At 44.4% G+C, this 24,021-nt stretch overlaps 1 protein-coding gene across 1 annotated transcript; it reads left to right on the forward strand.

Moving 5' to 3' along the window:
* Positions 1-321: 321 nt before the first annotated feature.
* LOC139408842 (tyrosine-protein kinase CSK-like) lies at positions 322-23,881 on the forward strand. Its single transcript, XM_071153219.1, has 12 exons — positions 322-856; positions 10,909-10,992; positions 11,135-11,251; positions 15,433-15,545; positions 16,992-17,211; positions 17,998-18,157; positions 18,343-18,442; positions 20,469-20,559; positions 20,673-20,746; positions 20,908-21,103; positions 21,682-21,768; positions 22,552-23,881. Exons 2-12 carry the CDS (start codon positions 10,978-10,980, stop codon positions 22,732-22,734), a joined length of 1,356 nt encoding a protein of 451 aa, XP_071009320.1. The 5' UTR covers positions 322-856; positions 10,909-10,977; the 3' UTR covers positions 22,735-23,881.
* Positions 23,882-24,021: the final 140 nt, after the last annotated feature.

A 24,021-nucleotide genomic window follows, 5' to 3' on the forward strand; every position in this document is an offset into this window, starting at 1 on the left:
GACTACCTTCAACCGTAAAAAGTTATCAAAACGTGCGCGCATGCTGCTCCGTTTACGTGACTCAACAGCCAATAGCTGTTGTGCTCTCTACACTCACCCCTCCACACCACTCACTCAGCAAAAGCCTGCCTCACTGCCTGATAGTCAGCAGCAGGTCATAGTGAAATACATATATTTTTTAAATATAAATACCATGGCGGCCGCGGTGCACCTTAGAAATAGCACAAAAAAACGCGACATCGTTTTCAAAGTAGCCCAATTTGTACGAAAACTGCCAACATACCAACACTGCCTGGAGCGCTTGAAGAATATGCGCATGCGTACTGCAAGGGATAAAGGTAGGGGCAGTACTATAACGTATATGGGCGGAACGTGCAGAACGTTGCAGATAGAAATGTAACATCTAGAACAGTTACAGGCAACATGTTCCAATAATAAACGCGATACATTTCTATATTCAGCGGTCTGAATTTTGTGCACCACTGCTCCTCTTGGCTGACTATATGTATGTCATATTACAACAAGGCCGACCAGAGCAGAGGATAACCATTGAAGCTTGCGGATTATTTGTCTACTTTTCACATTCTGGAGAATTTAGATTAAATCTGTGTGTTGATATCACTAGTTTGTGACCGAGTTGAGTTAATTCAGCGGTTTATATTTCGATCTACGGTTGAGACGCCGTCGTGTTGTTTTCATCAAGATCAAGAACACTGACTGCATCATCATGTTGAAATCGTTTTAACTGACGCGAATGTAGATTACAGCTGTCTGGCATCTATTCCATCCACGCTCTGGCTGCCTCTGCGTTCTATCAATAGGGATGCATCTATTGATACTTACTTCCATTTGATAGGTAAGCTGTTGCACTACTGTTGTTTCCCTATGTTATTGACTGCTCTTAAAACAAACAAATTGACAGATCCAGAATCACGAGGGGATCTCGAATTTTAGTAATCTAGCTGCTTGCATCGTGTGTTCTAACACACTCGGCATCTTCCAAAATCACAGGTATTATGGCTGCTTCTTCTCATAGTTGTAGAGGGATGGGATGGTCAGACTATTTTGAGTTTTAGGACCAACAGGGATTCTGCTCAGAAGTAGTGCACTATGTAGGAAATGGGATGCCATTCGGGAAGCATCCACTGTCTTGTACAGTAGCTTGCCTAATGAGAGTCACATAAACTGACTGAGCTTCAGTTCCTTGAACTTTGTCAACAGTTAGGCTATTTCCTTCTTGTCATCTTGATCTATTTGCATGGTGTGACGTATTGGTGTGATTGCAATGCATAGGTGCACCCTTTGATTAGGCAAGCAGTGTTTGAAACCGTAGAGATTCAGTATCTGATTACGACCACTTGTTCTGACTGTAGCCAGCCAATTGGTGAGCATCATGCCATAACCACCAGGATAGCACACACACTCAGTATTGTTGCTCTGAGATTGTGCGCTTAGGAATGTAATGATGGAAAGAGTCGTGATCTCTATCTGCCTCTCTCTCTCTCTCTCTCTCTCTCTCTCTCTCTCTCTCTCTCTCTCTCTCTCTGCCACTTCCTCTGGCACTCTGGGTGCAGCTGTGTCAGAACCACCAAACAGCCTCCTCTGTCCTCCTCTCCTCTCCCTGGGCTCACAGAAAGGCAGCATTATGCCTGGTAGTTCAGGCGGGTACAAGGGGCAAAAATGGAGTGGCAGAGGGTATCGCTGAGCCCCCAGATGGTGACCTGGCTGCTTCTCAAGAGGGTGTTACTGAGCCTTTAGCATCGCCAAGCCAAAAACATGTTATATATGCTGGGATGGATGGATGGATGGGCAGCTTTGGAAGACTTGGCTGAAATAGGGCTTTGACTGCTTACATGTCTGTGTGGATGATGTGGTACTGCTCTTTGGCAACCTTAACATTTCAAGTTAATTATGCTGTAATAAATACATGCAAAATGTTACTCACTAGAGCTTGCATTAAAAAACAACACTCACAGGAATCTAATTCAAGTTCAGAGAATCCCCTTGGGCCAAGGCAGAAATTCTGTGGGTGAATGCGTGTATGTGTGTACATCTGTCAGAGAGACAGAATGCCCCCCTTGGGCCAGAGCAGTAGTTCTCTCAGCTCAGTAAGGCCACTGACCTCTGTCACTGACCCTCTCTATGGACAATAGCCAGCATGCATAGTCACAATTCTCACACACAGAGAGCTCCACTGTAGCCGGATGGAGCTCCACAACTCAGAGAACAGAGAATGGCAAACCGGGGAAATAAATAATAGAGCTGGATGAAACTGAGTAAAACTGTTACTCCGACTTGCTGGCTGGGCATGGCTGTGACGCAGCGCCTAGCTTCGTCAAGTGGTGTTAACCAAAAGTTATTAGCACTTTGGAGGTAGCAAGAATAGGCTTTCTCACACTGCCTATAGTGGCTAGCTTAGAAGCCAAACTGATAAGCTCCATTTCACCTTTGTTTCACTTCACAATATCAATGGGAGCATATCGGTTTGGGCTCCAGGCTATGTAGTGACTGTGATGGGAATGCCCAATGCTGCCCATGCTGATAGTGATAATGCTGCCTGTAGTGTAATGCCCTCCCTGCCAGTGGAATGTTTCTGGTGATTATGCAGTGTAATTATATCCACCTCTCAGCCAGGTCAAATAGTGAACTGTCCTAATGTGACTCACTTTGCTTTACCATTACATAGCCTAGGGCCCTAAGGGCCCTATTGTCCATTGGCACAGCTGTGTCTTCCCTACATCATCAGGCAGGCATATCCAGGTCAGATGGTGAACTTTCGTAATGACTTTGTTTTAGAACAGAGTAGTAATACTTCTAACACCCCATAGGGAAATTTGCTTTGCAACAGTACATGACATACAGATGACATATATATACTGTGGGGTCTGAAATTATTGACACCCTTGATAAAAATGACTATAAAATGAATAATTAAAACACTGAGCTATATTGTATGCTCTACAAAATTAGGAAATTATATTATTTTATACTAATACAATTGCTCAGAGTAATATATATTTTTTCGAAAAGGTAGGGGTCAAAATGATTGACACCCCTGTTTTAAATACCTTTCAATAGCCTTTTTCTAAAATGTTTTATGAGTTGGAGAACACATTGGGAGGGATCTTAGACCATTCCTCCATACAGAAACCTTCCAGATCATTGATATCCCTAGTCTGCGCTTATGGACTGCCCTCTTCAATTCAAACCACAGACTAGGCATTCTCATTTCTACTCCAACCCCACCACTAGTGTGCATGGCCAAAGAGTTCTATTTTCATGTCATCTGACCAAAGCACTGGTTCCACTTCAATTGCCAATGCCATTTCGCAAACTCCAGGCGTTTACATTTGTTGGATGAGGATGACATGAAAATACAGCTCTTTGACCACGTACACCAGTGGTGGGTTTGGCGTCGAAATGAGAACACATGAGCACAAAATAACCCTATACCTACTGTAAAAATATGATTGATGTTATCAATGATTTTTATGGGGCTATTTTGCTTTCACTGGTCCTGGGGCCATTATTAAAGTCAATGGCATCATGAACTTTACCCAGTACCTACCAGGACATTTTAACCAAAAAACTTGGTTCCTCTGCCAGGAGGCTGGAACTTGGCCGCAAGTGGATCTTCGAGCAAGACAATAACCCCAAGCAGTACACATCAAAATCCTGAAAGAGATTGTTAATTGTCAATTTTTTTTGAGCATACAAAATAGCTCAGTATTTTAAGGATTTATTTTATACAGTTATTTTTGCTCATCTTTAAGACAGACATGCATAAATACACACTATTACTACAGCTGTTTTTCCCCTTTATCATCTTCTACTGTAGGAAAATGACCATTTGATTTGTTTTACCAGCAAACTACACTATTTCCAGAAAGGTCCATTCTGTAATTCTCATTTTAAACAAATGTTCCTACTGTACCTCACAGCTACAGATTTAAAACTAGCCTCTTTTATGATGGTCTTCTCAAACTGAGAGATGTTCAATGCTTTAGAACAATATGTCGATCCGCTGGTTGTAGCCAGTGGGGTTAACAGGCTTTTGTCAACAATATCTTCTCCTGTGGTTGTGTTCATTGGGCACCAAACGGGACTGAAACAGGGAGGAACCAACTGAACTTTTTGTTTTCTGTTGAGAAATGTTTTCTGTTGTGCACTAAGTAGTGCGATCGTGTGGTTTGGCTGAGGTTAGGCCTAGCCGACTTGGCAGATTCAAAGCTGACTGAAACGGGTCGGGTCTAGTCTGGATGCAAAACCTTGTCATTTGCAGTGGGATTTTCCCCTGCTGCTCTGAAGGATGTACACACAGCTCTGAAATGATAGCCATGTTTCCCTTCCTGTTGATCTAAAAGGGAGACTGTTTGACTCCTCATCAACTTTACTTTTACGAGCCTCTCAAAACTTTATTGTAAAAACCAACAACAACATGCTTTTGTTGCTTGTGTATACTCATTTGTATGCTCATCTGAATTCATCCAACCAAAACTGTAAAACCGACAATAAAACCACTATTTCTGGGTGGTGTTCATTAGGCGCTAAACGGTAGAAAACGGGGAGGACCTGAAACTAGTGGTGTTGCTGACTGTAGCCGGATCTAGCTGTTGTCCCTGAGGCGGATGAGGTGGTGTCTATGTTGTTGACTTCCTGCTCTGTGGCTCTACATTAACATCTGCAGCCTGCCAGCCTGTCTGTCTGTCAGACCCAGCTGGATGGCCCTGTGGCACACTCTCACAACTATCTCCCTTACTGTAACAGGCACTGCTGCTTCCCTGCACCAGGCTAGCTGCTGCATGGGGGCATAGCTCTCACACTTAACACTATCTTCCTTACTCTTCCAGGCTATGGCTGCCTGGTTTCCCTCCCTCCATCTCTTACTCCTTGGCTCTGGCTTCTCCCCTGCTGCTGCTGTAAAGGCCTGATAGCAGGGCAGCAGCAGCTAACAGCAGCATCAAAGTATCGGGCTGTAATCAAACAGAGCATCCTCAACCAAACGGAGCCCCGGAAGGACAGAAACAGGAGGAGGGATACTGAGACCCTACATGGCTGAACACACACACACACACACACACACACACACACACACACACACACACACACACACACACACACACACAGACAGTATGAGGATGGCTACTGAGACCTACACAGCTGGAGGACGGAGGAAGGGAGAGAGAGATTGGGGCACACAGGGATAATTACTGAGGCATGGTCTGCGTTTCAAATGGCACCCTATTCCCTACATAGTGCATTACTTTTGGCATCTCAAATGGCACCCTATTCCCTACATAGTGCACTACTTTTGACTGGAGCCTTATGGGCCCTGGTCAAAAGTAGCACACTATTTATGGAATAGGATGCCATTTGGGATGCAAGCCATGGGGCAGGGCTGGTAGTGGGAGCATGGTGGTTATGGGGTATTATGCTTGTGCACATCTCTAGGTCTAGTGTGAGAGCTTGTAAGGTCCACAGTTAGCCATTATGTAGTCTTTCTGTTGCAGGGCTATTTTAGTGATTGATGCAATTAGGCCTAGATACTGTATGTAGGCTAATGATTGAGAATTCAGTATAATTTTACATGTGATACTAAATAAATAATCTGGACAGATCACTTCTCACTCACCCTGCCTAATATCATTATATAACTATAGTTGTTAATGCATTGTTGTTTTTTGTCTGTGAGTTCTGCAGTGTTTTCATGTAGCTTAGTGAGTTCAGTGAGGGTAGTGCACTCACTGCAACAAGGGTGTGGCAGACACGTTCCATGGTCCGAGGAAGGAATTCTCCATACCTTCATACCTGTCTACCTGTCTCGTCTTGCTGCTAGGTCTACTGGCTGCTGTTGAAGACAGCCTAGAACCAATTGTTCCTCTACATGCATACATTAGTTTAGACTAGAGTAGACACACCACTCGTCTTGCATAAGACATTTAGCAACTTGACGGAAAATGATGAAAAACCTGTTTGCTTTGAACCCAATTGGATGAGAATGTATAGCAGAAGGGATGGGTGTTTCCAAGGCTATTCTCCACTTGTTTACGTTTTTCAGTTGATAAAATAAGATCATGACTTTATTATCCCTCATGGGGTCATTTAAGGACAGTACCAGGCAAGATAAATACAATTAATAAGGAAAAAGAAACAGTGCAGTTGATGTGCGATGGTGTGGACTACATTTCCCCTCAGTGTCTCTGTGTCAGTATGCTTCATGGTGTATTTAGCTATGGCTCTAGTCTGTACCAGTATCACAGGGCACAGTATCTCTCCATGCTTAGGCTCCCAACTGGTTTGTGTTAACCACTGGTTTGTGATTTGGAGTGCATGGCCCTTTCTGTCTCTGGTTTATGTACAGTAGTGTTTGTTAGCTGTGCCTTTGTAGTCTGTAACAGTAGTATCACAGAGCACATCATGTATCCATGCTGAGACAGGTTCTCATTGAAGCTAACTTCCTGGTTCCTGATGTAGCCTCAGGCACATGTCACACACGGCTGGCCTTGTACTCTACTACCCTTCTGTACGGCTTGCACTGCAGCATGTAGGCTATAGACCAACACACTGTGTGAAACCTCATTGTGTGCTGGACTCTGGTGGTGTCTTTCAGCAAGGACATAACCTGGGTTCACTTCGCTGAATTGTCAGTCAGGAACCCAGGCTAGCAGAGATGTAGCCTGCAACAATCAGAGAATACCTTACATTACAGACCTCTGGAACTAAAGTGTGTCTTACCCACAGACTGTATCAGATCAGGGCTGATTGACTACAGTACTCAGAAAGACGGGTCACAGTAGAAACTGAACTGGAATAGCTCACAAAGACTGTGTTGTCTGCTTCCTGAAAATGGAAAGGCTGTGGTTCGATGAAGAGGGAGCCTTCTGGAAACGGCTATAGTCCTTATCTGTTAAATGTGACACCAAGACATGCTGAATTATGTTCCATTCACTCACACACGCTGGGCTGGTAGCCTGCTGCTATTTTGATGTTGGCCTATTCAAGGACTTTTATACACTTCACTGAGCTGTTGCTTAAAATAAAGGTTACATTTAAAAAAAAAATAAAAAAAAATAAAGGGGGAAATCAAAAGTGTCATCCCAGGCAGGCGTGGTCCTTGTTGTTGACCCATTCCATAGTTGGTGATGTCACTGTTCCACTGGGGTCTTTAACCAGACCCATCCTGTGGCTATCTATCAGTTAAAAAACCCAGTTCTATTATCATACAGATAAATCTAAATGTAAACATAGATAAATCAAATTTATATTTCTGTGTTTATCGACTTCAAAGCATCAGTTGATTGATGGGTTTCTTCTTATTGTAGTTCTGCACTGCAAAAGTCTGGTGATTGATGTTTCATCGTCATGAGATGTATTATCACAAACTTAAGCAGTTGTTTAGATCTTCTGCTCTGACAGTCTGTCTCTTACATCTACTTCTTTGCCATGTATGTAGAAATTGTGTGCAAGCGCCTCAAACGTTTTCCGCAGAATGTGGAACTGAACAGCTTGAGCCCATGTGTCATGTTAGTTCAGAGATCATAAGACTGGGAGGATCCCTTCAGATATGTTGCTTCTTCTGCTGCTCCAAAGATATTTATTGACCTTTTATTTTTAACTAGGCAAGCCAGTTAAGAACAAATTCTACAATGACGACCTACCCCGGCCAAACCCTAACCCGGACGACGCTGGGCCAATTGTGCGCCGCCCAATCACGGCCGGTTGTGATACAGCATGGAATCGAACCAGGGTCTGTAGTGACGCCTCTAGCACTGAGATGCAGTACCTTAGACAGCTGCGCCACTCGGGAGCCCTGTGCACGTTTGTTTTATTGTCTGTGTGGGGACCAAACAATTGATTCCCATTCAGAATTCCCATTCCCATTAAATTATCCCTAAACCTGACCCTTAAACTCTAAAATAGCATTTTTCCATGTGGGGACCGCCGAAATGTCCCCACTTGTCCGCATTTTCTTTATTTTACTATCCTTGTGATTCCCTCGAGAATAGTAAAACCAAAAACACATACTAACTGCCTTGACCTGATTTACGTCATTCTGTTAAAAATGTGTCTGTCTGTAACGTAGTAACAATGGTGGGAGCATGTGTGTTTTCAAAGGGAAGTGTGTTAGACCTTACTTTCTCTCTTACTATCAGTTGCTGTGGCCTAGCTGTAATACTAATGCCGTGCAGTCATTGTCTGTGCTCTCTTACTCTTTCTCTCTGTTTCTCTCTCGCTCTCTGTTTCTCTCTTGCTCTCTTTCTCAGCGACCCCACCCTACTGTAGGATTAATCACAGTCTGGGCTCTGTCAGGCAGGAAGTTCACCATCCACAGTCCGCTCAGCTCTGTAATGGGTTTTTTTCTGTGACATGTCCGTGGGAGGAAGTGACCTCATGTTGTGGCACAAGACGCTAGTTACTCAGTCATGTTCATTTGTGTGCGCAATGTAAAGCGTTTTAAAAACGCTTCACAACGGGAAATGAAAATTAGTGTTTCTTATTGGACCAGGACCCTGTTTGAGTGTTTTCTTTTGTTTGGTTCCCTAAGGAACATGGCCCAGAACTCATCCATGGGAACTGACCCTTGCTGAAAGGAAGTGGTTTGTCCTGGGATGATGGCATCACCCATGGGCTGTGCATTCACCACTCGTGCATAGAAATAGATTAACAAGAACAGGAAAAAGTCCCTCAGACTACCCGTTCTAGTGATTCTATTTCAATGGGTTCGGGGACGATGACACCATCCATGAGCCATGCATTCACCATTCATGTCATGTGGCTCTGCTACTTTTCATTTGTTAGGCCACATGGAAATACTTGCTGTATGTCAATACAACCATATGTCACTGACTGCATCAACTATAATGAAAGAAGTTGTAACTGACTGACCGCAGTAAATATAAATTAAATACTTTTTAATGTAAATGCTTCCCTTCTTATGGTCAATGTCTTCTAATCTAGAAGAGAAAATAAAGATTGAGGAGAATCCTGTAATGATCCTACCACTAGTTTACATTCTCAGTGTTTAGGAGAACTATATTAAGCTCTACAGTATACTCATTAGGACGGAAAGATTCAATTTGAGACTTTTTCAAATATACTCCATATACTGAGTGTACAAAACATTAAGAAACCTTTCATAATATTGAGTTGCACAATGAGGGTGGGCAATGAGCAGCCCAACCTATTGCTGCTGTGATGACATAATGGAAACTTGCTTCTCCACAGTTTTGAAAGTGAGATGGGAAAAAAATATATACAAAAACGGTTACTTCTGCTTTCTGGCACTGGCTGTAACCAAGTGTTATTTATATTCTCTCTCTCTCTCTCTCTGGACCTTGTCAAACCCATTCTTGTAATGATTCAATATTTGTACTCCATCTATAAATATATATAGATGAATAAATATATCTGATAAATACAGTGGGGCAAAAACGTATTTTGTCAGCCACCAATTGTGCAAGTTCTCCCACTTAAAAACATGAGAGAGGCCTGTAATTTTCATCATAGGTACACTTCAACTATGACAGACAAAATGAGAAAACAAAATCCAGAAAATCACATTGTAGGATTTTTAATGAATTTATTTGCAAATTATGGTGGAAAATAAGTATTTGGTCACCTACAAACAAGCAAGATTTCTGGCTCTCACAGACCTGTAAACTTCTTCTTTAAGAGGCTCCTCTGTCCTCCACCAGTTACCTGTATTAATGGCACCTGTTTGAACTTGTTATCAGTATAAAAGACACCTGTCCACAACCTCAAACAGTCACACTCCAAACTCCACTATGGCCAAGACCAAAGAGCTGTCAAAGGACACCAGAAACAAAATTGTAGACTTGCACCAGGCTGGGAAGACTGAATCTTCAATAGGTAAGCAGCTTGGTTTGAAGAAATCAACTGTGGGAGCAATTATTAGGAAATGGAAGACATACAAGACCACTGATAATCTCCCTCGATCTGGGGCTCCACGCAAGATCTCACCCCGTGGGGTCAAAATGATCACAAGAACGGTGAGCAAAAATCCCAGAACCACACGGGGGGACCTAGTGAATGAGCTGGGACCAAAGTAACAAAGCCTACCATCAGTAACACCCTACGCCGCTAGGGACTCAAATCCTGCAGTGCCAGACGTGTCCCCCTGCTTAAGCCAGTACATGTCCAGGCCCGTCTGAAGTTTGCTAGAGAGCATTTGGATGATCCAGAAGAAGATTGGGAGAATGTCATATGGTCAGATGAAACCAAAATATAACTTTTTGGTAAAAACTCAACTCGTCGTGTTTGGAGGACAAAGAATGCTGAGTTGCATCCAAAGAACACCATACCTACTGTGAAGCATGGGGGTGGAAACATCATGCTTTGGGGCTGTTTTTCTGCAAAGGGACCAGGACGACTGATCCGTGTAAAGGAAAGAATGAATGGGGCCATGTATCGTGAGATTTTGAGTGAAAACCTCCTTCCATCAGCAAGGGCATTGAAGATGAAATATGGCTGGGTCTCTCAGCATGACAATGATCCCAAACACACCGCCCAGGCAATGAAGGAGTGGCTTCATAAGAAGCAGTTCAAGGTCCTGGAGTATCCAGATCTCAACCCCATAGAAAATCTTTGGAGGGAGTTGAACGTCTGTGTTGCCCAGCAACAGCCCCAAAGCATCACTGCTCTAGAGGAGATCTGCATGGAGGAATGGGCCAAAATATCAGCAACAGTGTGTGAAAACCTTGTGAAGACTTACAGAAAACCTTTGACCTCTGTCATTGCCAACAAAGGGTATATAACAAAGTATTGAGATACTTTTGTTATTGACCAAATACTTATTTTCCACCATAATTTGCAAATACATTTTTAAATTCATTAAAAATAGGTTGTCTATTGTATTGCCTGTTATGGTCTCTTCCTCTCTCTCCACAGGTGTGTGTGATGGTAGTGTTCGGTGTGTGAGGCCTGTGAGAGGAGACCCACTGCCTCCTCCCCTTCAGGATGTCTGAACCCCAGGTGAGACCAGGATATGATAAACAGATATGGCTGCTTCATGTCGAATATAGAGATACACTATACCACCTATCATTAAGCTGGTTTATTGCTGAGCACCTATTCCTCATTGCTTTTCATCCTGATAACCACTCCTGTCCCTCAGACACCAACATGGCCACAGGGCACAGAGTGTGTGGCCAAATACAACTTTAAGGGCACCACAGAGCAGGACCTGCCCTTCAACAAAGGAGATGTCTTAACCATAATCGTGGTGACTAAGGTAAGGTACCTAACTCTCTCTCTGGCGAGGGAGACGAGAAAACAGGTCAAACGCTCCAATGATTTACAGTTTGTGTTTGGTGTAAAAAATAAAATATTTATAATTTCTGTCATATTTCTTGACATTTCTACACTTACATATAAAAAGAACATACAGTACCAGTCAAAAGTTTGGACACATCTACTCATTCAAGGGTTTTTCTTTATTTTGACTATTTTCTACATTGTAGAAAAATAGTGAAGACATCAAAACTATGAAATGACACATTAAATCATGTAGTAACCAAAGAATGTGTTAAACAAATCAAAATATATTTTAGATTCAAAGTAGCCACCCTTTGCCTTGATGACAGCTTTGCACACTCTTGGCATTCTCTCAACCAGCTTCACCTGGAATGCTTTTCCAACAGTTTTGAAGGAGTTCCCACATATGCTGAGCACTTGTTCAACCAGCTTCACCTGGAATGCTTTTCCAACAGTCTTGAAGGAGTTCCCACATATGCTGAGCACTTGTTGGCTGCTTTTGCTTCACTCTGTGGTCCAACTCATCCCAGACCATTTGGGTTGAGGTCAGGTGATTGTGGAGGCCAGGTCATCTGATGCAGCACTCCATCCCTCTCCTTCTTGGTCAAATAGCCCTTGCACAGCCTGGAGGTGTGTTGGGTCATTGTCCAGTTGAAAAACAAATGATAGTCCCACTAAAGGCAAACCAGATGGGATGGTATATTGCTGCAGAAGTTTGTGGTAGCCGTGCTGGTTAATTGTGCATTGAATTCTAAATAAATCACAGACAGTGTCACCAGCAAAGCACCCCCACCTCCATGCTTAACGGTGGGAACCACACATGTGGAGATCATCTGTTCACCTACTCTGCGTCTCAAAGACACGGCGGTTGGACTTATCAGACCAAAGGACAGATTTCCACCGGTTTAATGTCTATTGCTCGTGTTTCTTGGCCCAAGCAAGTCTCTTCTCATTATTGGTGTCCTTTAGTAGTGGTTTCTTTGCAGCAATTTGACCATGGCCTGATTCACGCAGTCTCCTCTGAACAGTTGATGTTGAGATGTGTCAGTTACTTGAACTCTGAAGTATTTATTTGGGCTGCAATTTCTGAGGTTGGTAACTCCAATGAACTTATCCTCTGCAGCAGAGGTAACTCTGGGTCTACCTTTCCTGTAGCGGACCTTCATGTCTTAAAGTGATGATGGACTGTCGTTTCTCTTATTATTATTTGAGCTGTTCTAGCCATAATATGGACTTGGTCTTTTAGCAAATAGGGCTATTTTCTGTGTACCACATCTTGTCACAACACAACTGATTGGCTCAAATGCATTAAGAAGGAAATAAATTCCACAAATTAACTTAACAAGGCCAACCTGTCAATTGAAATGTATTCCAGATGACTACCTCATGAAGCTGGTTGAGAGAATGCCAAAAGTTTGCAAAGCTGTCATCCAGGCAAAGGGTGGCCACTTAGAAGAATCTCAAATATAATATATTTTTTGAATTGTGTAACACTTTTTTTGGTTACTACATGATTCCATGTGTTATTTCATAGGTTTGATGTCTTCACTATTATTCTACAATGTATAAAATAGTCAAAGTAAAGAAAAACCCTTGAATGAGTATGTCACAATCGTCGTAGTGAGGAGACCAAAGCGCAGCATGATTAGAATACATACTTTTTAATGAATGACGAAGAACACTTAACAAACTATATAAAACAAACCGAACGTGAAGTTATATAATACTAGTGCAGACACAGGCAACTAGACAGACAATAACCCACGAAATACCCAAAGAAGATGGCTGCCTAAATATGGTTCCCAATCAGAGACAACGATAAACAGCTACCTCTAATTGAGAACCAATCTAGGCAACCATAGACATACATAAACACCTAGATGATGACCAACCCCATAAACCTACAAAACCCCTAGACAGTACAAAAACACATACATCACCCATGTCACACCCTGACCTAACCAAAATATATAAAGAAAACAAAGAATACTCCGGTCAGGATGTGACAGTACTCCCCCCCCCCCCCCCCCACAAAGGTGCGGACTCCGGCCGCAAAAACCTAATCAAAAGGAGAGGGTCCGGGTGGCCTTTTTCACGGCAGCGGCTCGGGTGCGGGACGTAGACCCCGCTCTACCTCAGTCTTGGCCCACTTAGGTGGCGCCTCTGGAGCGGGGACCCTCGCAGCGGGCCCCGGACTGAAGATCATCGTAAAGGGCGCCACTGGACGGAAAGGAGCCTCTGGACTGAGGAGCGGCTCTGGCAGCTCTGGACAGGAGGGAGATTCCAGCATCGCCGGCTGACTGGCGGCTCCTGGCTGACTGGTGGCTCCTGGCGGATCCGGACTGGAGGGAGACTCTGGCGGATCCGGACTGGAGGGAGACTCTGGCGGATTCGGACTGGAGGGAGACTCTGGCGGATCCGGACTGGAGGGAGACTCTGGCGGATCCGGACTGGAGGGAGACTCTGGCGGATCCGGACTGGAGGGAGACTCTGGCGGATCCGGACTGGAGGGAGACTCTGGCGGATCCGGACTGGAGGGAGACTCTGGCGGATCCGGACTGGTAGGTTCCGGACTGCGGCCCGTCGTGGGAGGTTCCGGTCTGTGGACAGTTGCCGGACGATCTGGACTGGGTACCGTTGCCGGACGCTCTGGACTGGGTACCGTAGCCGGACGCTCTGGACTGGGTACCGTAGCCGGACGCTCTGGACTGGGTACCGTAGCCGGATGCTCTGGACTGGCGAGGCGCACTGTAGGCCTTGTGCGTGGTGCCGGCACTGGTGGTACTGGGCCGAGGACACGCACCTCAGTGCGAGGAGGAGGAACAGGGCGTACTGGACTGCCGAGGCGCACTATAGGCCTGGTGCGTGGTGCCGGCACTGGTGGTACTGGGCTGGGGACACGCACCTCAGGGCAAGTGCGAGGAGCAGGAACAGGGAGTACTGGACCCTGGAGGCGCACTGGTAGCCTGGTGCGTGGTGCCGGCACTGGTGGTACCGGGCTGGAGACACACACCTCAGGGTGAGTGCGGGGAGGAGGAACAAGACACACCGGGTTGTGAAGGTGTACTGGAGACCTGGTGTGTATAGCCGGCATCAAATCTTCCGTAACTTTAACACAAGTTTCAGGCTGAGTACGAAGAACTGACACAGGTGGCATCGGACAGCTAACACGCTCCTCAGTTCGAATTCCGTGCATACTACGCCAAACCAACCATCTCCCTCTTCACTCTCCTCCAATTTCGTCAACTCCTCGAATGTCTCAGTCTCCCCTCTGTTCACTCTCCTCCAATCTGTCCAATAACTCCTCGACAATCTCACTCACCCCTCAACTTCGCCGACTGCGCCAAGTGACCCCCCCCAATACATTTTTGGGGCTGCCTCTCGGGCTTCCAGCAGTGCTGCCTCCTCATACCGGCGCCTCTCTGCTTTCGCTGCCTCCAGCTCTGCCTTGGAGTGGCGATATTCCCTTGGTTGTGCCCAGGGTCCTCCGCCGTCCAGAATTTCCTCCCAAGTCCATGAGTCCTGCGATCACTGCTGCTGCCTTTTACCATGCTGCTTGGTCCTTTTATGGTGGGTTATTCCCTCACGATCGTCGTAGTGAGGAGACCAAAGCGCAGCGTGATTAGAATACATACTTTTTAATTAATGATGAAGAACACTTAAACTATATAAAACAACAAACCGAACATGAAGCTATATAATACTAGTGCAGACACAGGCAACTAGACATAGACAATAACCCACAAAATACCCAAAGAAGATGGCTGCCTAAATATGGTTCCCAATCAGAGACAACGATAAACAGCTGCCTCTAATTGAGAACCAATCTAGGCAACCATAGACATACATAAACACCTAGATGATAAACAACCCTGATTAACCTACAAAACCCCTAGACAGTACAAAAACACATACATCACCCATGTCACACCCTGACCTAACCAAAATATATAAAGAAAACAAAGAATACTCAGGTCAGGGCGTGACAGAGTAGGTGTGTCCAAACTTTTGACTAGTACAGTAGTTCAAAAAATAGTTGCGTTTTTAAAGGATGAACTTTTGGGTTGTTGTTTCAGTAATTTGTTCTACCTCTGTACAGTATTTACTCAGTCAATCCTGATCTGATACACAGAGTTATCATGACATTTTCTGTTCCAGGACCCGAACTGGTACAAAGCCAAGAACACAGCAGGTCAAGAAGGCACCATCCCAGCTAACTATGTCCAGAAGAGGGAAGGGGTGAAGCAAGGGGGCAAGCTGAGTCTAATGCCGTCAGTACAGTACAGTCATCGTAGCCTGGTTAAAGCAGACTGAATCCTTCAAAACATTGCTCATCACTCCATGTTGTACTGAAATTACTTCCCATAAATGCACTGTCTGTGTTGTTACATTACTTACCAGTAGTGTAGTAACAAAATAAAGATATGGGAGTCAGGAGTACCTTTTTAGGTTTAATAGTCAGTTAACAGTGGGTTAACTGCCTTGTTCAGGAGCAGAACGACAGATTTTTACCTCGTCAGCTCAGGGATTCGATCTAGCAACCTTTCGGTTACTGGCCCAACGCTCTAACCAATAGGCTACCTGCCGCCCCGAAGTTACTAGGGTATAGTTCAGGGCTCGCCAACCTTGTTCCTGGAGAGCTATCCACCTGTAGGTTGCTCCAACCCCAGTAACTAACCTGATTCCGCTTATCAACCCGATAATTATTCGAATCAGGTGTGCTAGATTAGGGTTGAATAGCTTTCGAGGAACAGGGTTGGAGAGCCCTGGCTCTAGTTCAAGTTTATTATGCCATTTCTAGGTATTGAAATACACACATAGGAATGTGTTTTTGTAAGAGCTCTCAACAATTAAAGCATAAAAACAGTCTGAAGTACCTGTATAACATAAAGATGAAAGCACTCTATGAAACAAATAAGAAAGTGCTCAGGTTAGGTGACAGCATGAGTTGCAGTTTACAGTTCAGAGTATAGTGACTGTGATACTAAATCTGGATGAAAGTGTTTGTTTTTCAGGATGTTTCTGTGTGGTTGTAGAGTACAGATAGGCTATTTGTCGTGGCAGTGAAGCCACTGTTATGTGAATATAAACCACAGTTGGGCTGAGTCCTGGCTCTGTCTGACTGCAGCCCTGTAATTGTAGCTAGTGCTCTTCTGTGTCTGTTTCCAGCTCTCATGTGTGTGCACTGCCGGGGGGGGGGGGGGGGGTCAGTCGGGTTCTCAACTTCCTGTTAGTTAGGATAGTAGAATACACAAGGTGAAATTTCAAAATTGAAATTGAATAGCACTTTGAAAATGGCACAAGTCATGGCAAAAATACAGGAAATTGGCTTTAAATTTAGCTTAGAGCCCTCAAAAAGCTAGAAATGTGTGTGTGTTCAGTTCTGCAGTGCTGTGTGTGCACGGTTTCCTGCTGGATCTTGAAATCTCCCACATTCAGCCACATGCCTAAGTTCTAAGAAAGTGTGTGTTTGTGTGTCTGCACACGTATGTTTTTTTCACTAATTGGTATTTTTACCAATCAGATCAGCTGTTTTGCCAAGACTCTTTTTAGACTTATTATTAGTGTTAGTGATAGACGTATTATCTTTTTAGACATATTAGTGTTAGTGATTGCGGTGTGTGTGTGTGCTGTAAAAGCACTTAGTGACAACTGTTGATATAAAATCAAATATAAACAAATGTGATTGATTAATTAATCCCCATTCACCCCTCCAGATGGTTCCATGGTAAGATAACTAGGGAGCAGGCTGAGTGTCTCCTGATCCCCCCAGAGGTGGGTCTGTACCTTGTGAGGGAGAGCACCAACTACCCTGGGGACTATACTCTGTGTGTGAGTTGCGACGGCAAGGTGGAGCACTACCGCATTGTCTACAAGGAGGGAAAGCTCAGCATCGACGAGGAGGCGTTCTTCGAGAACCTCATGCAGCTTGTTGAGGTGTGGGGGGGGGGGGAGAAATAAAATGAAATAGTTATCTTCGGGCCAGTTTCCCAGTCACAGATTAAGTCTATTGCTGGGCTTCATTAAAGATTCTCTATTGCGCATGCTTTTTTAGTCAAGCAGTTCATTAATCTGGATCTGGGATTTGTCCCTTCTTGGTCAAATAAAGCTGTCTATTATTTTACAACCAGTGTGTGAGCCATACAAATGGTGTGACCAAGTGTATACAGAGTTGATTTTAGCTACTGTACGTGCTCTGGCCTCTGCAACTGTTCCCTCATCAGAGCCACACACACAGTTCCTGGAACAAATATACTGTACAGGAAGTGACAAAGAGGAAGTGATAGCGGCAGGCTCCAGATCATTTCACCTGAAGACACCCGGTAGTTGGGTTTTTACTTTCAAAACCATCCTCTCTCTTCCTTCATCCATCTGGCGGCACACTATACATTAACTCAGTTTTGGAGTCATTTTGTTGGTCTCAAAAAAGCATGTCAGTTATTATTTGAAAGCCTACGAGGTGTTGTTGACATGCATTTTTTTAAACTTGACCTCTGATTATATTTTTAACCATGCTGCCCTCTGTTGGTTACGGCTAGTATGCTGAATGAGTCCATTAAAAATATAATGTATCAATTGTACCTTTGAAACGAAGACCCATATGCATTTTGTTCCATTTTCATGTATTCAGTTATCCCAAATGTTGATGATGTCATCAATATTGGCAATCTTTCCCTTTCTTGGCCTATGTTATTGACCCACGTTCTCTCTCCCTGTCCTCAGCACTATACCAAAGATGCAGACGGTCTCTGCACCAAACTGATCAAGCCGAAGCTGGAGGAGGGTACTGTGGCAGCCCAGGATGAGTTCTCCAGGAGCGGCTGGGCTCTCAACAGGAAGGAAATCAATATCCACCAGTCCATTGGGAAAGGAGAGTTTGGAGGCAAGTGGCTTTGTGAAAACGAGTGACTGTAGCTGTGTATAAATAGGTTTTATCGATGACGACTCTGTAACCAGTTCTAGGCAGTCTTCTCCAGCTTAATCCAACTCATTCCGGTTCTCTTGGAGTGTGTGAATATGGCTTAGTAAATTCTCTCATTCTCACTCGCATGTTTCTCTTTCCATCAGATGTAAAGGTGGGAGACTACAGAGGGACCAAAGTAGCGGTGAAGTGTATCAAACACGATGCTACAGCACAGGCCTTCATCGCTGAAGCTTCAGTCATGACGTAAGTCAGAGCCCGAACCAAACTTCTGTTACATGTTCCCTTTCAGTACAACACACTATGGGTAGTCGCACCCTCGCGACTTCAATTGAAGAATGAAAATCACGCCTGACAAGGCTAATGAAATCTGCACCTCTTGGAAGCCCCGCCTTCCACAGGTGATAAGCGTGAGGCTCGAATGCTTTCAATTATTCCGCTTTTTACCTCGATGTAAGCAGGAATGATTCACACTACTAAAACTAACAATTGGAACAAGAGACTGTCTTACGTTGCGCCGACTAAACTGCCCCTTCATGGTAGAGCATGCTCACCTCCTGGAAATTGTGTGCTGAAGTTTGTATGGTTCTCATAGTTTCCTAATCACAAACAATTAGTTATTCTCCGGCTTGCTCGGCCTGGCTATAGCAATACGTTAGATGGCTAAGGAAACGATGAAGGCTAACAAGCCTTATTTGGGTTCGTGACAATGCCCAAATGAATAAAAAAGATACTCACTTTTGTTGTCTTGTATGTCTCGGCTCGGTGCATACTCTGGCTGCCCTCACACGATTCAGTTTGTGTGCGGGACTAGGGGACGGCTGAGACATACAAGTGCCCGTACATCGGCTGAGTCTGAGTTGCGGGACGCAGAGATGGATTGAGGCGTTGGTCAGGTCAAATGTCTCCCTGCTCCTGTGAACTCTGTCGCCGGTTATGGGAGGCGACTCGAAGAGAGAGGGCAGGCAGGTTCTGTGGGTATCCTCCCACCGCCTGTGTCTCCCATGGTTAAGCACTGTTTGCCTCTCTTCCCAGACTTATTGCTGAAGGATCTGGTCCTACGTAGACTTTCGAGACCAGGCTAGCTAACAAGCGATGCATAGCGTGCTAGCCAGGTTAACTAACTTGCAGAGTTAACTGTGGAGTTGCTGGGGTAGCTCTCTTGTTTAATATATGTAGCGTTAAGTCGCTTGGTTATTCTAAACGGACTGTGCTGCGGTCAAAGAGGCTAGCTAGCCTAGCTTAGATTAAAAAAAGCCTCATCATGGCTAATTAAGTTTACTAGCAACCCCTGTCCTATTTTAAATTCCTGGAGTTGGATGGAGTGGAGAAAGCAGGTTTGGCAAGCAACGCCAAAGATTTGGTTTCTGAGAGGGCCAATCTAATGGCTAGAGGGTTACCTCCGGACATTACTGCTACTGTTCAGTCCGCTAGGGCTCCCGCCACAAGGGGTCTGTATGCGTATAAGTGGCAAGCATTTGAGATCTGGTTCCAAGATCAAGGGCTGGTTCCTTTTCAGTGCTGTGTGAGGGACATTCCTTATGTTCCTACAGGAGCTTTTCGAGCAGGGGCGGGCATTCTCCATTTTAAAAGTGTACATAGCTGCTATTTCAGCGTGTTGTGGGAATTGACAACACCACCCCGGGGGACCAGCCTTTGGTCTTACAGTTCCTGAAAGGTGTGCGCCATCTCAGACCGGTCTCTAAACCTATTGCGCCCACATGGGACTTGGCTTTGGTTTTGGAGGCGCGGTGTGTGGCTCCTTTTGAGCCTCTTGAGTCGGTGGATCTGAAGATCCTCTCCTACAAGATCTAAACGTGTTGGGGACCTCCAAGCATTATCTGTACACCCTTTCGATACTCAGTTCGTCCCATCTAAATGCAGCTTTCACCCCCCCCCCCCCCAAAAAGCTGCATTTAAAGGTCTTTATTTTTTGCGCTATTTACCTTTTTTCGCCTCCTCCTCTTGCTTCTGAATAGCAACAGAGGTTACATGCCCTGTGTCCAGTACGAACTTACGCACATACATTGAGTGGACACGGAATATCCAGTTATGTGACCAGCTTTTTGCCTGTTTTGCTAATCCAGCTCGCTGCGGGGGGCTCACTCTCTCTAACAATAGATAGATATCTCTCTCTAAGCAGTGTCTCTCCCACTGGCGTACTGGACACCCCTGCAGCCCCCGCATTTGGGGGGCCCACGAGCCCTGTCCTCGATATCTATTTTTTTCAATTTGTTTGTCATTGTTTAATTGTTTTCCTTATTTACTGCAGGCAACTGAGACACAATAATCTGGTCCAGTTGCTAGGTGTCATCGTTGAGGAGAAGGGAAGCCTGTTTATCGTCACTGAGTACATGGCCAAGGTAGGTGGCTCCTATGATTAAGTTAAATAAAGGTAATGCATTAATAGATAGATATATAAATAAAGAACCAAAGAGCTTTGAAGACCTGCTTCTCTATTTTCCCTTCTCCTCAGGGCAGTCTAGTGGACTACCTACGCTCCAGAGGTCGGACAGTGCTGGGTGGGGATTCCCTACTCAAGTTCTCAGTGTGAGCATGATAATGATTTATCCCTACATCTTGAATAATGTTATCAGAAGTTTGCTGACAGGGGCTTATAGCGGCCAGTTGGAAATGTAACATTGTCCATTTTAATCAACATTGTCAATGCCTCTTTAAATATCAACCGTTCCCCTCCCTCTCCTCTGTAGTGACGTGTGTGAGGCCATGGAGTATCTGGAGGCCAATAACTTTGTCCACAGAGACCTGGCAGCCCGTAATGTTCTGGTGTCAGATGATAACATCGCCAAGGTCAGCGACTTCGGCCTGACCAAGGAGGCCTCCTCTAATCAGGACACAGCCAAACTGCCCATCAAGTGGACCTCACCAGAGGCCCTAAGGGAAAAGGTAGGCTAGTGTAACGGAGATAAAGTAAGCTCACTCCACAGCTAGCTTGAAATGTCGCCTTTGGTGCTACTGAGTTGGATCCTTTTCTATAGGTCAACTGGTTTGTACGTTGTCAAGGAGGGTGGTTATGTGTGTTAAAACCCCCAGGTTTGAGCTGTGGTAAAGACCGTTTACCCTGAGTTTTACTCAGAGAGGGATGAAGCTATACTGCTGAACTAGCACACTGACATCGGTTTCACGAGTCACTTTCCTTATTGTCTTTAGGAGCATACCCTGAATCTGAAATCAAACCTTAAGGAACTTGTTTAAATCGGAGAGGATTGGATAGTTGTAAGCAATATGGTAGCAATTCCACCTAGCCTATCAGATGGCAAGATGGAGCTACCACCATATTACATACACCTGTCCAATCCTCTGAGATCTACAGGGAGTAGGGGTTAGGGGTCGATTTGTGATTCAAGGTATAGAAATATTATTGTACTGCTGATTTCCACCATATCTATAATATACTGTATGTTTGACACATTGAAATAAGCTTTACGGAAAGGCTGTCTTTCCCGCTGTCTGTTGATAAACAGAAATTCTCCACCAAGTCAGATGTGTGGAGCTATGGGATCTTGCTGTGGGAGATCTACTCCTTTGGACGAGTGCCTTACCCCAGAATTGTAAGTATATTTTAAACTTTAGAAAGTAAGTCACTCGACTAACTGTTAGTTATAATACACAACGTGCAATTTTGACAGTTGGTAGTGCATCAGCGCTTTTCCTCTTATATGTCAGTCACCGACAGTCACTCAATTAGCTCATGTCAGCTAACATTTTATAGGTTGCTAGGTAAGTTAGTCTAGCCAGCTATCTAAGCCTTGTAGTAATCATGGTCAAATTACTGACCGGGCACGCAAGGCACATGCCCAGGGGCCCTGACATCTAGGGGGCCCCCATTGATTTTTGTTTGTCATTCTCACTCAGATATCATATGAACATGGCATAAGTCATGGTAAAATGTGTAGAACTGCAGGAAATTAGCTGTAAAATGGCAACATCTCCTCACCATCCCTTGGGAAAATATGTAGAACTGCAGTAAAATTTGCATTAAAACTACATTTTTCTCTCCGCCCCATGATGAAATGAGTAGAATCGCAAAAAGCTAGAAACGGCCAAGTGAATAAAACTGATTGGGCAGGTGTGTTAGAAACTGGGACAGCTGTAGAGTATATGAATTTGGCAGTTAAGAGTCAATGTAGTACATTTGAAATGTGGACAGTGCTATTATGGTCCAGTATAATACTATTCCTTTCAATGTTGTCAACATTCTGTAGTGATCATGACACCATATAAATGTAATGCAAAATAGATATAAAGTAATTCCTAATCAAAATCTATTATATTTCTGCAAATGATACTCCCCTGTCTCATCTTCTCTTCATCCCCCCCTTCTCCTGCCCCAGCCTCTAAAGGACGTGGTACCACGCGTGGAGAAGGGCTACAAGATGGATGCCCCAGACGGTTGTCCTGAGGTGGTGTATGAAGTCATGAAGCAGTGCTGGACCCTGGATCCCCTGGTGCGGCCATGCTTTAGAGTCCTCAGGGAGAAACTGCAGCATATCCTAGCCAAGGAGCTCTACCTGTGATGGAATAGGAAGAGGAGGTGAAAGGGGAAGTGGACAAGGATGGCTCTCCTTTCATTGAGGGAGAAATAGGACGGTCAAGGATTGCTCTTCTTTCATGATGGGACCGAAAGCCTGACATTATCAAGACCTCAGAGATCCTCCTTCCTCTCTTATAAAAAAGTTTTTGATTGACATTAGATTGTGTTAAAGTTGACTTGTTTTATAATTTCTCATTCTGTTGAAATGTTGTTGCCACGTGTTGGCATTTCCACTTTTTTTTACACCCCCCCCCCCCCCCCCCCGACACACCTCAGGGTTGCCTGTATGTCTGTTCTACAGTACATTAGTGGTTGTATCGGTCTGGCCGACTACAGTGTGTACTCCAGTGTCAAACAAACCCACCCGGGACTGTTGTGAGGTACTATACCCCTTTCACAAAATCGTACCGACCATAACCATACCGTGCTGGCTCTGATATTTTCTTTTCACATGGTCCTTTCCAGCACAGTTACAGGAAAGATGACGGATACGTAGCCTGGCCGGTGCAGTTCGGCTTGGCTCGGCTAGTGTGAATCAACCCCTAGTCAGGCAATACACTTCCCGTGTCCCTGCTCTCTACCCATACAGTGTAAGATTGTTACCCCAGTTAAATACGATCTGTGCCAAATGCCTCCAGAACACAGGGCTATCCCCACAGATACTTCACTCCTCCTCTACACGCTTGCCTTTTTATTTTTTATTTTTTTTGTTTCTTTTCTGTTTTATGCATTTGTTTGTTTTTGTTACACATCCTCCTCTATTATTGCCACAAGTGTTCATCTCACATTTATCAAACTGGAAAGCAGAATAAATCCTCCACTAAAAAGTTACTGAATTCAACATTTCAGGATGACGTGTAACATGACAGAGAGATTGAGATTGCATGGATACAGAGGGAAAAGAAGAAGCCATTCTGGAGAGAGAAACTAAGGGCAAGTGTAACAGATAAACTAAGGGCAAGTGTATAGAAATAATTAAAATGTAACATGTACATGTGAAAACAGTTCAGAAATGAAAGCTGAAGGGAACCATGCATGTGGAACGAGAAGCCTTTTTTGTACCTTTTAAAGTTGTTTTTACTTTGCTGCCGTTATGATTAAATCATTCCACTTGAAAAAGTTTTGAAAAAGTTGACTGCCTCAATGATTTTATTTATTTTGACTACTGACTATTTTGACTAATTCAATATGGTTGTGGAACTAATATTTACTTTTCAATGGAATGGGGGAATTGTTTCTGAACTTGTGTATGTGTATATGTCGAAGACTA

Source organism: Oncorhynchus clarkii, chromosome 1 (assembly GCF_045791955.1).
Source record: "Oncorhynchus clarkii lewisi isolate Uvic-CL-2024 chromosome 1, UVic_Ocla_1.0, whole genome shotgun sequence".
Lineage (NCBI taxonomy): Eukaryota > Metazoa > Chordata > Actinopteri > Salmoniformes > Salmonidae > Oncorhynchus > Oncorhynchus clarkii.

Excerpts from the sequence above, each read along its gene's own strand:
- LOC139408842 (XM_071153219.1), top strand. Across the intron at positions 11,252-15,432 it reads CCATAATCGTGGTGACTAAG|GACCCGAACTGGTACAAAGC; the intron begins GTAAGGTACCTA and ends TTTCTGTTCCAG. Across the intron at positions 18,158-18,342 it reads TGGGAAAGGAGAGTTTGGAG|ATGTAAAGGTGGGAGACTAC; the intron begins GCAAGTGGCTTT and ends TCTTTCCATCAG.